At 33.9% G+C, this 13,910-nt stretch overlaps 1 protein-coding gene across 1 annotated transcript in view; it reads right to left on the reverse strand.

Moving 5' to 3' along the window:
• Tmem135 (transmembrane protein 135) overlaps positions 1-13,910 on the reverse strand; it is a 271,301-nt gene that overhangs the window by 217,442 nt on the left and 39,949 nt on the right. Inside the window, exon 4 of the mRNA XM_063256292.1 lies at positions 11,133-11,166. Coding sequence (XP_063112362.1) covers positions 11,133-11,166 — 34 coding nt within the window. The remainder of the gene's footprint in view (positions 1-11,132; positions 11,167-13,910) is intronic.

Raw genomic sequence — 13,910 nt, forward strand, 5'->3', positions numbered from 1 at the left:
ATAATTTGTGGACCTCGACACATATACTTCAGGAAAATAAAAACTTATACAAATAATTTAATGCTGAATTTACTGAGATACAATATTAATACAAGTTACCCTTAGCCTCCACAACTACTAGGCTCAAAGTGGTGGCCATTAGTCTTTAGACATTTGTTATATGGTGAACTGCTAAAGTATGTATACCTTTTTTTGGTAGACTCTATAAGTTTCTATGTATATGTGTGTGTTTGTGTGTATGTGTACATACATATAATATAGGTACACTGTAGCAGAAGAGGAGTAAAAAAAGAAAACACTGGTCTGGGGATATAGCTTAGTAGCAGAACACTTCATTCATAACGTCTTGGGTTCAAATCTCAGAAGACCAAACAATAAAATAAACATTAAAATGTTATTCATTAATAAGTGGTGAAATTGTGGATGCTTTTTACTATCTTTTTTATGTTTTTCTGCCTTTTCTGTATCAAAAACACCAAGTACAGTAAGTATTTTCCTTAAATAAATCACTCCTAGTTAAGTATAAAGGTCCTGGATTCAATTCCCAATGCCACATATAAATGAATGAACAAAAATCTCCAAGCCTTTAGTAATCTTGTCACTGAAATTATAACTTTAGCCTATCTTATAAGCAACACAACTCAGTTATATGGCAAAGTTATTTCTTTCGATTTATTTCCATTCTCTCTAAAAATATTGAAATTCTTACCCATTTTATATGATAGTATAGTAACAGTTACTTAGTAGTGATATAATAAATGATTCTATTTGGATAAAGGGAAAAGAAAGGTTGTGATTATTATTAGCACCCAGAATATGTTATAATGTACCAATTCCCTTTCCCATAGACCATAGTCAAAATCTACGTAGAAAGTCTTTGATTTCATTAATTTTTCAAAATATAGGTGCTTTAAAACAGCCTAGTAAACAATAAAAGAACAATTCACATTCTGCTTTTTCCAACAATCTTTTCTAATACTGAAATTTTATTAATTCAGATATAAAAATTACAAATTTACTTAACAGACAAATGTACCCTTCATTCAAAAGAAGTTTTCCATTGAGAAAGAACTGGACATTCAAAAGTTTATTCTAAACTTCGAACATTATAAAAGTAGTGTAGTCACTACTGTGGAATGCAACTTAACAGTTTATTTAAAAACTAACCAACCAGTATATAACCCAGCAACTGCACTGCTCAGCATTTATCCCAGACAAATGAAAAAACCTGTGCATAAATATTCAGCAGTATTATAGCAGCTTTGTGATAACCAAAATGCACATACAATTCAGACATCCTTCAATGGATTATATCCAAATGATGGATATTACAGCAATGAAAAGAAATGAACTAATGATATAAGCAACAAATAAATCTCCTAAATGAATCTCCAGAAAATTACTTGGAGTGAAATAGCTAATCTCAAATGGTAACATTCTGTATGACTGCATTTATATAACTTTCTTGAGCTGAAAAAAATTATGGAAATAATTACTGGTTGTCGAGATAAAAAGGAGATGAGAGCAGTGGGGTAATGTTACCTAAGCAATATGAGAGTTCCCTGATGAGCCTGTAACATTCTCTGTCTCAACTGTATCAATTAATCATCCTTGTTTGATACAGTACTACAGAATTGAAAGATGCTACTACCAGGAAAAACTGGGAAAAGACAACTTGGCATATCTGTATAATTTTTTACAACTACAATTAGAACTATTTCAAAATAAAAGGCTTAATTTTCTTAAAATATAACATTTTAAGGACATTCTCAAGTTCTGATTATATCAAAGCCAAAAATCTTCCCAGAAATTTACATGCTAAGTCAAGACACAAATTTTAGAAGTCAACATAATTTAAAAGTCAGAATATAAATATATACCAGTATTTGGCTATTAAAGTAAATACTATGTTCTAGGTTTAAAAAAGTTTTTGAATGACTAGAAAAATACATTTAAACTCAAATCCATCCTAATATGCAGGTACATGTAACAGAGATTTTTAAAAGGAAGATCTCTAAGAAAGAAAACTAGTACAACAGCTATTTGAGGTATTTTATACAGTATAGATAATATTTTATACAGTATAGATAATGAAGATACATCAATTGTTTTAATGCTTAATTTTGTAGCATTTATCACTTAAATTTATACTAGCTTTGAAGTTGATAATTTCCACCAGTTACATACTTTTCTGGATTCCAACTAGACTACCATAAGTATCAAGACAGGAATAGTCACTTTGTTCAAACTCAGTAATATGCTTTAAGTAATAATATAAATACAACTTTCAATTTTTATATCTTTTTAATCAAAAATATGATAATAGTCAATCAAAGCAAGGTAATATTGATAACAATAAGTAATATTCAAAATAAGATTTGTAGTAAGTTTCTAGAAATTTCTAAATTTGGCATCTCACATATAAATCCTTCTCTTTAATAACCATATTACTCTACAATTCACAGTGGATTTGGTATGATATAGTAATGCAACTAAAGGCAAAAGCCTTATAGTAAACTTAAATTTTGAGGTGAAAAGATACACAATAAAATAGTAAGTCTCTCAGACATAGAGGCAGGCAGAATTCATGAACAAAACACAAACTGCATGGAAAACACTTCAAAGAATCAACAACTGGGATCTCATATTATTGAAAAGTTTTTGCAATTCAAAAGAAATCACCAGAGTGAAAAGAAAACCCACAGAATGGGAAAAAATTTTAGCCAATAACCCCTCAAAGAACTTAAGTCCAGAACATATGAAGAACATATAAAGAATTGAAAAACATCAAGCCCCCCAAATTCAAAGACCCTCTCCAAAAATGGGCATCTAAGATGAACACACAGTTCTCAGATGAAGATATACAAATGGCAAATAAATACATGAAGAAATGTTCACACTGGTCATTTAAGAAATGCAAATTAAAACATCACTGAGATTTCATTTCACTCCGGAAAGAATAGCTGCCATCACGAAATCAACTGATAACAAATGTTGGCGAGGCTGCAGGGAAAAAGGAACACTGCTCCATTGTTGGTGGGAGTGTAGATGGGTACAGCCACTATGGAAATCACTATGGAGATTTCTCAGAAGATTAGGATTGGAAGTTCCATTCAATCCTGCTATTCCCCTCCTGGGTATGTTCCCAGAAAACCTGAAAAAGGTTATGTCACAGTAATATAAGTATACTATGTTCATAGAAGCACAATTTGTAATAGCTAAATCTTGTAAACAACTAAAATGCCCATCAACTGCAGAATGAATAAAAAAGGCATGGTATTTTTGTACAATGGCATATGACTCAGCTATAAAAAGGATGATCTTGAGGCCTTCATAGGTAAGTGGAGATAACTTGAGACTACCCTCATAAGTGAAATAAATAAGAATCATATTTACAAATATCACATTGTGTCTCTAGTGTAAAAAGAAATAAGAACTGTACAGGTAATAAAACTCAAAATGTGTAATTGCTATTGTAGAAGAGAAGAAAAGGAAGTACTCTAAAGCATATAACTGCATGTATGTTTAAGTGTGTAAGATAGATGACCATATTACTAAGTTTTTATTAGATCACTGAGCAGAACTGTTTACAGTCTCACTGTTTGAATGGTTACCTTGTATGCTTTAATTTTGTGACTTGAACAACCATTTCTAAGACAACAGTATGTAATTTATCAACTAGTAATTCTTAGTGCTTTTTTTTTTTGAAATTCTGTATTACTACCCTTTTTTCTGTTTTGCTTTTTTTCTCTTTAAATAAAATTTTTAAAAATTTTTTAAAAATAGTAAGTCTCCCCAAAAAGTTAGATATTGCTAAATTCAATGAGAAACAATACATGGAGGGGTGTATAGTGTATAGGTGACATAGAGGTTGACTGTTATTTCACATGGAATAGATTTGGATGGCACTTTAACAGTGACATTTCAATGGTCTCAATAAAATGAAAGTCTAAGACATGAAGATATCTAAGCTAAGAGCCCAAATACAGAGAAGAGCAACTACCAAAGTCCTAAAGAGAAAGCAAATTTGTCATATTCTCTACACACCAAGTTTGTAGTGTTTATTGCACGGCAGTGAGATAGAAGTAGAAATGAAAACCAAGAGCAGTGAGACAGGCACTAACAATTCATTTTCATGGGCTTTTTTCAAGTCTTAAAAAAAGGCCTATACATTCTGTTCAATTAATCACATTTTCATAAAATTTGCAAAATTTAGGTATTAAGCACTGATGGTTAGGATCACTGTTACTTTGTGTTCTGATTTCTCTGTAACATTTCATCTTGTAGTGAATAGCACAGGGTAGGCAGAAGCATTTCTGGATCCAGATTACTAGCAGTTGAATCAGGATATATTTAGTTTGAGTTAACTAAGCCATACTCACTAATTTACTTCTTTCTAGGCATAAATGATTGTCAGTGGTCTATGAAAGGGGTTTCCCTACATATTCTCATTCACTGTGCTGACATAACCTTTTATAATAAAATGTACAAGATCAGAGGCCATACTAACATATGGACATCGTACACAGTATCAAGTACTGAAACTCTATAGGTAATGATTTGAAGAAATATGATGCGAAGTTCACAGAGCCAGAAGATTGTCAAAATTTCTTCCAACCATCAGACATGTAAAGCAATAAGGAGAGCCCTTGATTCTTGTGGTGGATTGACAACTGATAGTCAACTTGTGGCAACCAACTGAACTAAATCAGTGTGGTGCTGGTTGCTGATGGTCCCCCTTAGGATTGCTAAGATATAAAAAAAAAAGAACTGGATGGCTGGTCCGAAGGTAGTGTTACCTCAATTGATTGTTCACAGTCAGTACAGATTGAACTCCTTGTTCTACTCTTTCCCCCCCTTCTCACTACTGCACTTGACTAGTCTAAAAAAAAAAAAAAAAAAAAAGAACTGGAGAGGAAGAAGTGGTGCTATTGGTTCTCCTGTTACTGTGGCTTTTCCTGGAGGAGCCTGTCAAGCTTCTTTCCTGACACGAACCTAGCTGTTGTCATTTTTCATGACCTTGTAATGTTGCTGAGAATGGCTGCAGTTCACATAGGTGGAGCTCTAGTCCTTACTTTGAGCATCACTTACTGGCTCTGGAGGGGAAGAGAGCATGCCATTCAATCTCCAGGAGAAGTTTGTTAGGCTGGCTTTCCGATATGAACTCAGCTGTTCTCATCATCAGAGGAGCTTGGGACCTCACTGTTGCTGAGGATGGCTGTGGTACTTTTTGGGGAAAGCACTGGTTCTTACTTTGAGCATAGCTTCCTGGTTCCAATGCAGAACCCTCAACCTACTGGCACAAATCGTTCATCCTGCTGGCACAGACTTTCTGGATTCCACCACAAATTTGTGCCCTCCTAGCACAAATCCATGAAACAGACTTGCATAAGAATTTTCACGGGCTCTCTACATCTTCGGCTGGACTCACAAAGGACATTGGCATGGGATCTGGGCCCTCAGTTGAATTTTTGGGGGGGTCTTTAATGTGTGGGTAGATTTTCTGTACTTTTCATGTTTGATTCTTTGGGTAACTATTATAAAATAATTCTATAAATTATGTATCCTGAATTAGTTATCTTTGCAATCCCCAAGCATAATTCTTAACAAGGAATAGCTAAAATCCAAGTTCTCTCATTAGTGAACACAATTTGTAATAATTACAAATGTAACAAAATTTTGTAGTTTTTTTTTGTTTGTTTGTTTGTTTGTTTTTTACTGATGGGAATTTACTAGTTTTTTTTTAATTTTTCTGTTTTAGAAATACATCAGAATTCGGGACTTCCGGGAGAACATGGCAGACAAGTAACAGCAGCCACGGAGGTTCTCGGAGATTACCAGCTTAGAAACCAGGAGTGGTGCCATGTGAGGAGTCCTAAGTGACGGGAGATGTACCCTGCCAAACCAGGAACGAACTAAGCTGAAAGAAACCAACTGGAAATGCAATCCTGATGCTATAACAGAAACATAAAATCTCAGCACGGAAGCTGGATCCCGCGCCATTGGAAGCCGCAATTTGAATTTCCTGCTGCTGCTGCTGCTGCATCCCAATTGGCACAGCAAGGAGAGAGATGCGCAAAAGCTCTGAGAGCGGGAATCAGCGAACCAAACGGCATTGAGAGCGGGACTGGCAGGGAGCCCTAAATCAACCTGCGGTGAGTGAGAGAAATGGGGACCCTTTCATAGACTAGGAGGCTCCAACAGAGGACATTCTGGGAATGGGCAGACTAGCCGGAACAGGGCCCTGCAGTGACTTTAGTCGCATATTCCCCTGTCAAGCAGGATTGGTGGGGAACGCTTGGCCTGGTGATGCCGCGGACTAAGATCCAGTAGGCTAGCCCAAATCAGGTCCCTGCGCCTGGCGGTGTACCCTAGCAATGAAGCCTTCACTAGGTTGATCTGGAGGGATGGGCCCAGCAGAGGCTGCCCAGGTCTGTGTCTCCCTAGTACACTGCAGTGGGTGGGAACATCTAGCCAGTGGATTCAAACAAACTGTAACAGACAAAGAGAAAAAAAAAAAAACTGGGCCTCCTACATATGCTTGTATGGAAAGAACAAAAAATATGGAAAGACGAAGCAACAAGAAAGGGTCCTCAGTCCCCAATCCTGAGAACACTGATCCAGGAAAGGTAAATGCAAAAGAGAATGAAGACAGAAAACATGCAATATCAGACATGGCACCAATAGACATAAAGCAATATCTCCGGAGCCTCATTCAAAAATGAAGTGTTTAATGAAACAAAGCAAGAAATAAGTAGAATAGTTAGAGAAATGCTAAGCACCGTCCAAGAAAAAGCAGATGGTGGAATGGAAGAACAGAAAAAAAGGAGAGAATTGTTTGATGGAGAAAATAGACAAAAATATACAATACGTGAAACAGCTTCAAAGAGATTACCAGGAATCTAAAAACTCTAATAAAAGCTGGCATAACAGCTTGAAAGAAACTAAGGATAGATTATCAGAACTGGAGGACAGATTTGTAAGGTGGGAGCATGAAATGAAAAACTTCTTAAAAATAACAAGAAAACAAACAGCAATAATACAAAGACTAGAAGATCATAAGAGGATCTATAACTTAAGAATTAAGAACATAAAAGAAGAAGTAGGGACACAAACAAATGAACTACAAAAGCTATTCACAGAAACAATCCAGCAGAATTTCCCTAATTTAGCAAAAAGTAAAGATAATCAGATGTATGAGGCATACAGGACCCCGGCCACCTACAACCCAAACAGAGCTACACCCAGGCATATAATAATCAAAATTCCAGAAATCCAATATAAGAACAGAATATTAAAAGCTGTCAGAGACAAGAAACAGATCACTTACAAGGGAAAACCCATCAAAATTACAGCAGACTTCTCGGCACAAACCATCAAATCACGAAGAGCGTGGGGGGAAATAATTCAAGCTTTGAAAGATAATAACCTCAAGCCAAGACTGATATATCCTGCACAACTGTCCCTAGAAATTGATGGAAAAACAAGCTTCCAGGATAAAGAGGAACTAGGGGAATTTGCAACCACCAATTCAACTCTACAGAGATTACTGCAGGATATTCTAAAAATGAAAAATACCAAGATTCCAGGAACAGTGGCAGAGAGGCCACAATGAATGGAGCAGAAAACAAAATGAAGAAGACAAACTGACAACTAATGACAGAAAAAGAGCTCAACAGAAATGAGGCAGAGAAGGTTGGATGGTAGGAACAGCCATTTTGGAGAAAACAAGACATCATAATAGGTAGTGCTGATTTAATATCCTCTTGTTTTGAAGTCCCATCAAGCTTTTGTTCTTCTGTCTCCATCAGTTTTAACTTGTTGTATTTTATTGGATTTTATAATATATGATAATATAAACAAAAACTTTTATAGACAAGATTATACAGAAACCATTGTTCATTTTCTGTTAGTTGATTCTAAATACCCTGTAATACTGTCATTCTCTTGAACGGTTTTACATTGTCTTGATATGTTTGATGCTACAGTATACGAAGTTATACCCAAAGATTTTAAGGAAAGAGACACTATGGTAACTACTTTTATGTGGAGATTATCTTGTAGTGAAACACTATTTTGTCTAATTGGCTATGTCTTGACCTGCGCTGTTTTGTTGTTATGCCCCCTTTTTTATCTCAATCTCCTTTTTATTATCTACTTTTTCATTTTTATCCTCTTAATTAAGGGAAAAATAAATTAAAAAAGCAGGATATATTATAGTAACCTATTAACTTGAATTGAAACTCTGTATTGCTCTCATCATCTTGTTTTGACTGATTTTCCTCTATTCTGTTATGCTTGATAGTACCAAGTTCGAAAGTATAGGCAACAACTATGAAGACAATAAGATTCACTATGACGCCCATTCTGGTTGACTATTAGCTTCTTTTGAAGTCCTCTAATGTCTCCAATGTTTTGGTTTTATTGGTCTTGTTCTTTACTGTTTTGTTCAATTTTATTATAACTGATGATATAGGCAATTCTTTTTAAGATAGCAAGAGGCATGGTAACCAGTGTTGATCACCTTGTATTTTGTTTTTACATTATGTATTATGTCCATCCTTTTGATTTGACTGACTCTGTCCTGTTATGTCACATTTGGTTTTACTTTCTTCAAAAAGAAATAATAAGAACTGTGGGAGTAATAAAACCCAAAATGTGTAATTGTCATTGTACAAAAGAAAGGAAAAGAAAGTGCTCTAAAGGATATAACTGCATGTATATTTAAGTGTATAAGTAGATAACCATATTACTGAGTTTTGTTGGACCACTGAACAAAACTGTTTGCAGTTTCACCACACTAGCCAGGCAGTCTTACTCTATATGCTTTAATTCTGTAACTTGAGCAACTATTTCTAAGATGACAATATGTAATTAACTAGTGATTTCCTACTGTTTATTGTTTCTGAAATTCTGTATAACTTGTACCTTTTTTCAGTTTTTTTTTTTGCCTTAAATAAAATTAAAAAAAAAGAAATACATCAGAATTCAAAACAGACAGTAAGTCTGTGTGTTAAACTACATAGTGCTATTTCAAAAACCAAAAATTTGAAAAGCATTTTAGATCAATAATGCAAGAGGAAAAACTAAATAATATTTTCTTTGTCTCTATAGAAATTATAAAAATTGTTTGAAGAAATAAATAGTTTATACCCAATAAATTATGGGAAAAATATTACAAAGATATATTAGATTTCTTTATAAATATATAATTTTTCTGTATTATTCTTTTATCATGTCTAAAATTTAACACCTTTTTAAAGTTAAAATACCATCATTAAAAGTAAATGTCTGATGGTTTAGTGGCACACACCTATAATCTCAGTACTCAGTAGGCTGAGGCAAAAGGAATGTTGTAGGTTCAAGGCCAAAACCTACAACCTACCCTATTTCAACCAAAACCAAACATAAACAGTAAATGCTTAATGGGTATGTTCAGTAGTACATTAAAAAAAAAAAAAAACCTGAGTTTGATTTCCCCAACATACACATGGGCAAACATGTACCTACCAGATGTACCTTGCAATCAGATCGGAAGAAATAACCAAAATTTAGCAGAGATGAAAATGTGGAAAAATACCAACAAGTAATGGGCGGGGGGGGGGACTTTGACATACATCTAAAAGGAGTTCCAGAATCACTGAATATAGAAATCAGGGAAAAGCAAACGTCAAAAAAAGTATAGATAAAAATTTTAAACTCAGAGACATTAACCCTCAAACTGAAGACACAAAATGAGTCCTGATCAAACAAAAAAATGAGCCTGCACCCTAATGAATCTAACTTGCCAAAATAGACATCAAAAGAAAAATCTTAAACACAGTGATAAAAAGAGATTACTTATAAATTAAAATCAAATCACTATTAATTTAGAATTCTATGCCTAGTAAGATTATTATTAATTCAACAAACATTTACAAAATCTCTGTATGAGAGGGAGAACTCTAGGTGCTTGTAGTGCAATGGGAAGTAAACTAGAAATAGTCTCTAACTTACTATAGCTTATATTTTAATAAGAATTTTTCAATTATAAAAATAAAACAGAAATTCTTTATTGTCTGCTCTCCTGGGACCCTCAAATTTCCATCTCACTACAATTGAAACAATTCAGAACACTTAGCTTTTTGTAGTATAAACGTTAAAATAACTTACTTGGTGTTTCTGTGTCATCAGATTCTCAAAGCAGATCTATGATGCAAAAGGGATTAGAACCACTTTTCTCTGATCTAACACCTCCTCTTCAGAATAATTTTGGTGCTGCTCTTGTGTCTCCTGTAGTAACTTATAATTTCATCTTTCAGCCTATTATTATTCCTACTGTGACTTCTCCACGCATAGTAAACCATGAATGCATGCTTACCAACACCTATCATAGCAACACACGGTAGAGAACACATGGTACGGAACAAAAATTATCACTAAAATGAACTACAAAACATATCTCTGAGGTATGCAAATATGTGCCTTTGTAAGAGAATTTATAAACCTATCCTGAGATAAATATTTATCTTTTCTTGGTTGAATCTTTTTTAACACTGTCTATCAAGTCTACTGAACAACCTTAAAAGATCTTACCTAAGTATGTCTTTAAAATACGAACTTGGTGGTAAAATTTATAAAACCTTGATTGTATTTTTACTGTAAACAAAGTCAGGCTAAAAGCATCAAATTCATTTCCATAATTTAGAAATCTGGAAACCTAGCTAACTATATTGAAAAATGTACTAAGCTTTTAGAAATAAGACCACTGCTGTTTCACTGTTTAAGAATGTACATCATAAAAACACGTCCTTAATATATTTTTCACACAAGAAATGGCACTGGGATATGAAATTTAATACATACTACAGAGAAAACTAGATAAAGAATAATGAAGGAAATAAAGCAAAGAATTACTTTCCCCCTAGAGATAAAGGGAAGTCAATTCAGTACAAAAGATACAAACCAGATGCTACTCAGGTTCTTTTAAACATATAAGTCTATCCTTCAAACCACAGGCAGCAAATATGGTCAAGTTCAAGTGGTTTTCCTTTTTCTTTTTTTTAAATGGAAATGTAGTTGAGAAGAGAAAAGGAAAGGAAAAAGCATGTGGGGAAAAAAAAAAACTGAGTTAAAAAATCAGTATTACTTACCAGATTGGCCATATAAATTGTGAGCAGCCCTCTCCTGCAAAAAATTTAAAAAATAGAGAAAGATTAAGCTGCCGTTTGATTATCATTTTTTGAAAGAATTATCAGGAGATGAGAAACATACTGGTATCTTAAGAAGAATGGGTACACTGTGCTAAACTAAATTTTTAGTGCTCTAAACAAATTCTATTTTAATTGTAATTTATAAACAAAATATATATTTAGAGTGTACATCATCATGGTTTTAGATACATATATGGTTTGACTTAATTACTACAATCAAATTAATTAACATTACCTATCACCTCATAGAGCAGTTTTTGATCTCCCTTTAGAAATAGTTTAAAATACAAGTCTTAAAAAAATACCCTTGAAAAGTGTATCCAGAATCTCATTACCAGAAACAGATTAAAATATAAGTGAATATCATTCTAGGCAACTTAATATCTCTATAAATACATTGTTGAAAAATTTTAATAGGTAATGCCATACATAGTTTTGTAATTTGTTTCACTGAACAGAATGTAATAGACACTTTTTTACCTCATTAATGTCAAAATCATGATTTCTTAAATTTTTCCAGTCACTCTTCAGATAGAGGACTAATGGTGAGAGTATATAAAAGCTCAAAAAAAAAAATTAGACCCTCAAGGACTGGGAATTTAGCTCAGTGGCATAAGCACCTGCCTGGCAAGTGCAAGGTCATGAGTTCAATCCCCGGTACCCAAAAGAGAAAAAAAAAAATTAGACCCTCCAAATTTAAAGATTCTATCAAAAAGCAGACATTTGACATGGACAGATTTCAGATGAAGTATTAATGGCCAATAAATACACGGAAAAACTGTTCAACATCACTAGTCACTCAAAAATCACATACTAAAACAACTCTGAGATTCTACCTCACTCCAGAAAAAAATGGCTATCATCACAAAATTAGTAACAAATGCTGCTGGGACTCTAGGAGAAAAGGAGCAACTCACCATTGTTGCTAGGAGTGTAAAATGGTACAACAACTAATGGAAATCTGTATGGAAAGAAAACTAGAGGTTCCATTTGACCCAGTTAGTTCCCTTACTGAAACGTTTTTTCCCAAAAGAGTTAAAGTCATCATAACATAGTAATACATGCACACCCGTATTTATAGGAGCACAGTTTATTATAGCTAAATCTTGGAAACACTTCATATGCCCATAGACAGAACAATGGATAAAGAAAATACGGTATTTACATACAATGGAGTAATACTCTGCCTTTTAACAAGGATAAACTTGAGTCATTTTTAGATAAATGGATGCACCTCAAGACCATAATCTAATAAAAAAATAAATGAGACACAGAAGTTTAAATATCACATTGTTTTTATTGTGTGAGAAACCCAAAGCAAAAATAACGGACAAAATTTTTCAAAGACGAAAGGGAATAAGAAGAGAGAGAGGGACAGGAGGAAAGGGAAAAGGGATTACAAAAAGAATTGAAGGATATAACTGGAAATGGAGCTTCTGCAAATGGAGAGAGGAAGAAGGGATGCAGGATGAACGTGATCACTGTGTACTACAAACAGGTACCAAAAAAAACAATGACTTCCTGAAGATATAAACAGTAAATCTTGTTTTTCCATACCACTTTATCCTCCCATATTCCTTCTTCCTCCTTATTCTCTTCCCTTTGTCTAATAAGTCTCTGTTCTACTTCCATGTCATCTTTCTTGAAGTCTACATATTAGGAAAAACATGCAATACAGTACTTATCTTTCTTGCCTGCCTTATTTTGATTGATAAGATAAACTCCAATTCCATCTCTTTTCCTGCAAATGACATATCTTCATCATTCCTTACAGCTGAATAATACTTCATTGTATATATACCACATTTTATTATTTTATAATAAATATATAATATTATATGTAAGTATACTTTAGAAAGACATACTACTATACATAACATTACTTGGTACAATATATAGAAGTGGTTTTTCAGAGTTTTTTCTTCTTTTGCTTTTATTACTGCTATTAGTTTTTAATGTAATGAGTTTCAATACATATATTTTGTTCATATATATCCTATTACCCTGCCTTCCATATCCTCACTTTCCCCCCTTTCTCTTTTCCTCTTATCTAATAATACCCTCCATTTCATTCATCTTTTTTAGATTCCAGATAATGTAGAGAATGTGTCATATTTGTCTTTCATAGTCTGGCTTATTTTATTCCACATGGTGATCTTCAGATCCAATCATTTTCCTGTAAAATACCAAAACTTCATTCTTCTTTAAAACTGAATAATACCACTCTATTGCATAAATACATGACATTTCTTTTACCCATTCATTTATCAAAGGACATCTGTTGCTCCCATATCTTAGCTATTATGAATTAAGCCACAATATATATATGGGTATGCAGGTATTCCCATGGTATCCTAACTTTACTTCCTTTAACTATATACTAAGGAGTGGTACAGCTAAATGAAATAGTAGTTTTACTTTTAAGTTTTTTCAGGAAACTCACACTGATGAATAGTTACACTAATTTACTCTAACAGCAATGTAAAATGGTCACCCAGGCTTTCCTTTGAAATCAGTGGAAGCTTTCCTTACTCAGTAACTCTTGCATTCTGCAGGCCACTAAAGCCATGTGCATGATGTCAAGGTCGTCCTGAGTTCAGAGTGGCCAAACTACCTTGGACCCATGATAGCATCAGCCCCTGTGTGCCTCAAAGGTTGAACCCCATGGACTGAAGTCTTAGACAGGCCTCAAGCAGGAGGCCCAGGAACTTTTCATAA

Source organism: Cavia porcellus, unplaced genomic scaffold (genome assembly GCF_034190915.1).
Source record: "Cavia porcellus strain 051 isolate PalLab524CR breed Dunkin Hartley unplaced genomic scaffold, mCavPor4.1 scaffold_9, whole genome shotgun sequence".
NCBI lineage: Eukaryota > Metazoa > Chordata > Mammalia > Rodentia > Caviidae > Cavia > Cavia porcellus.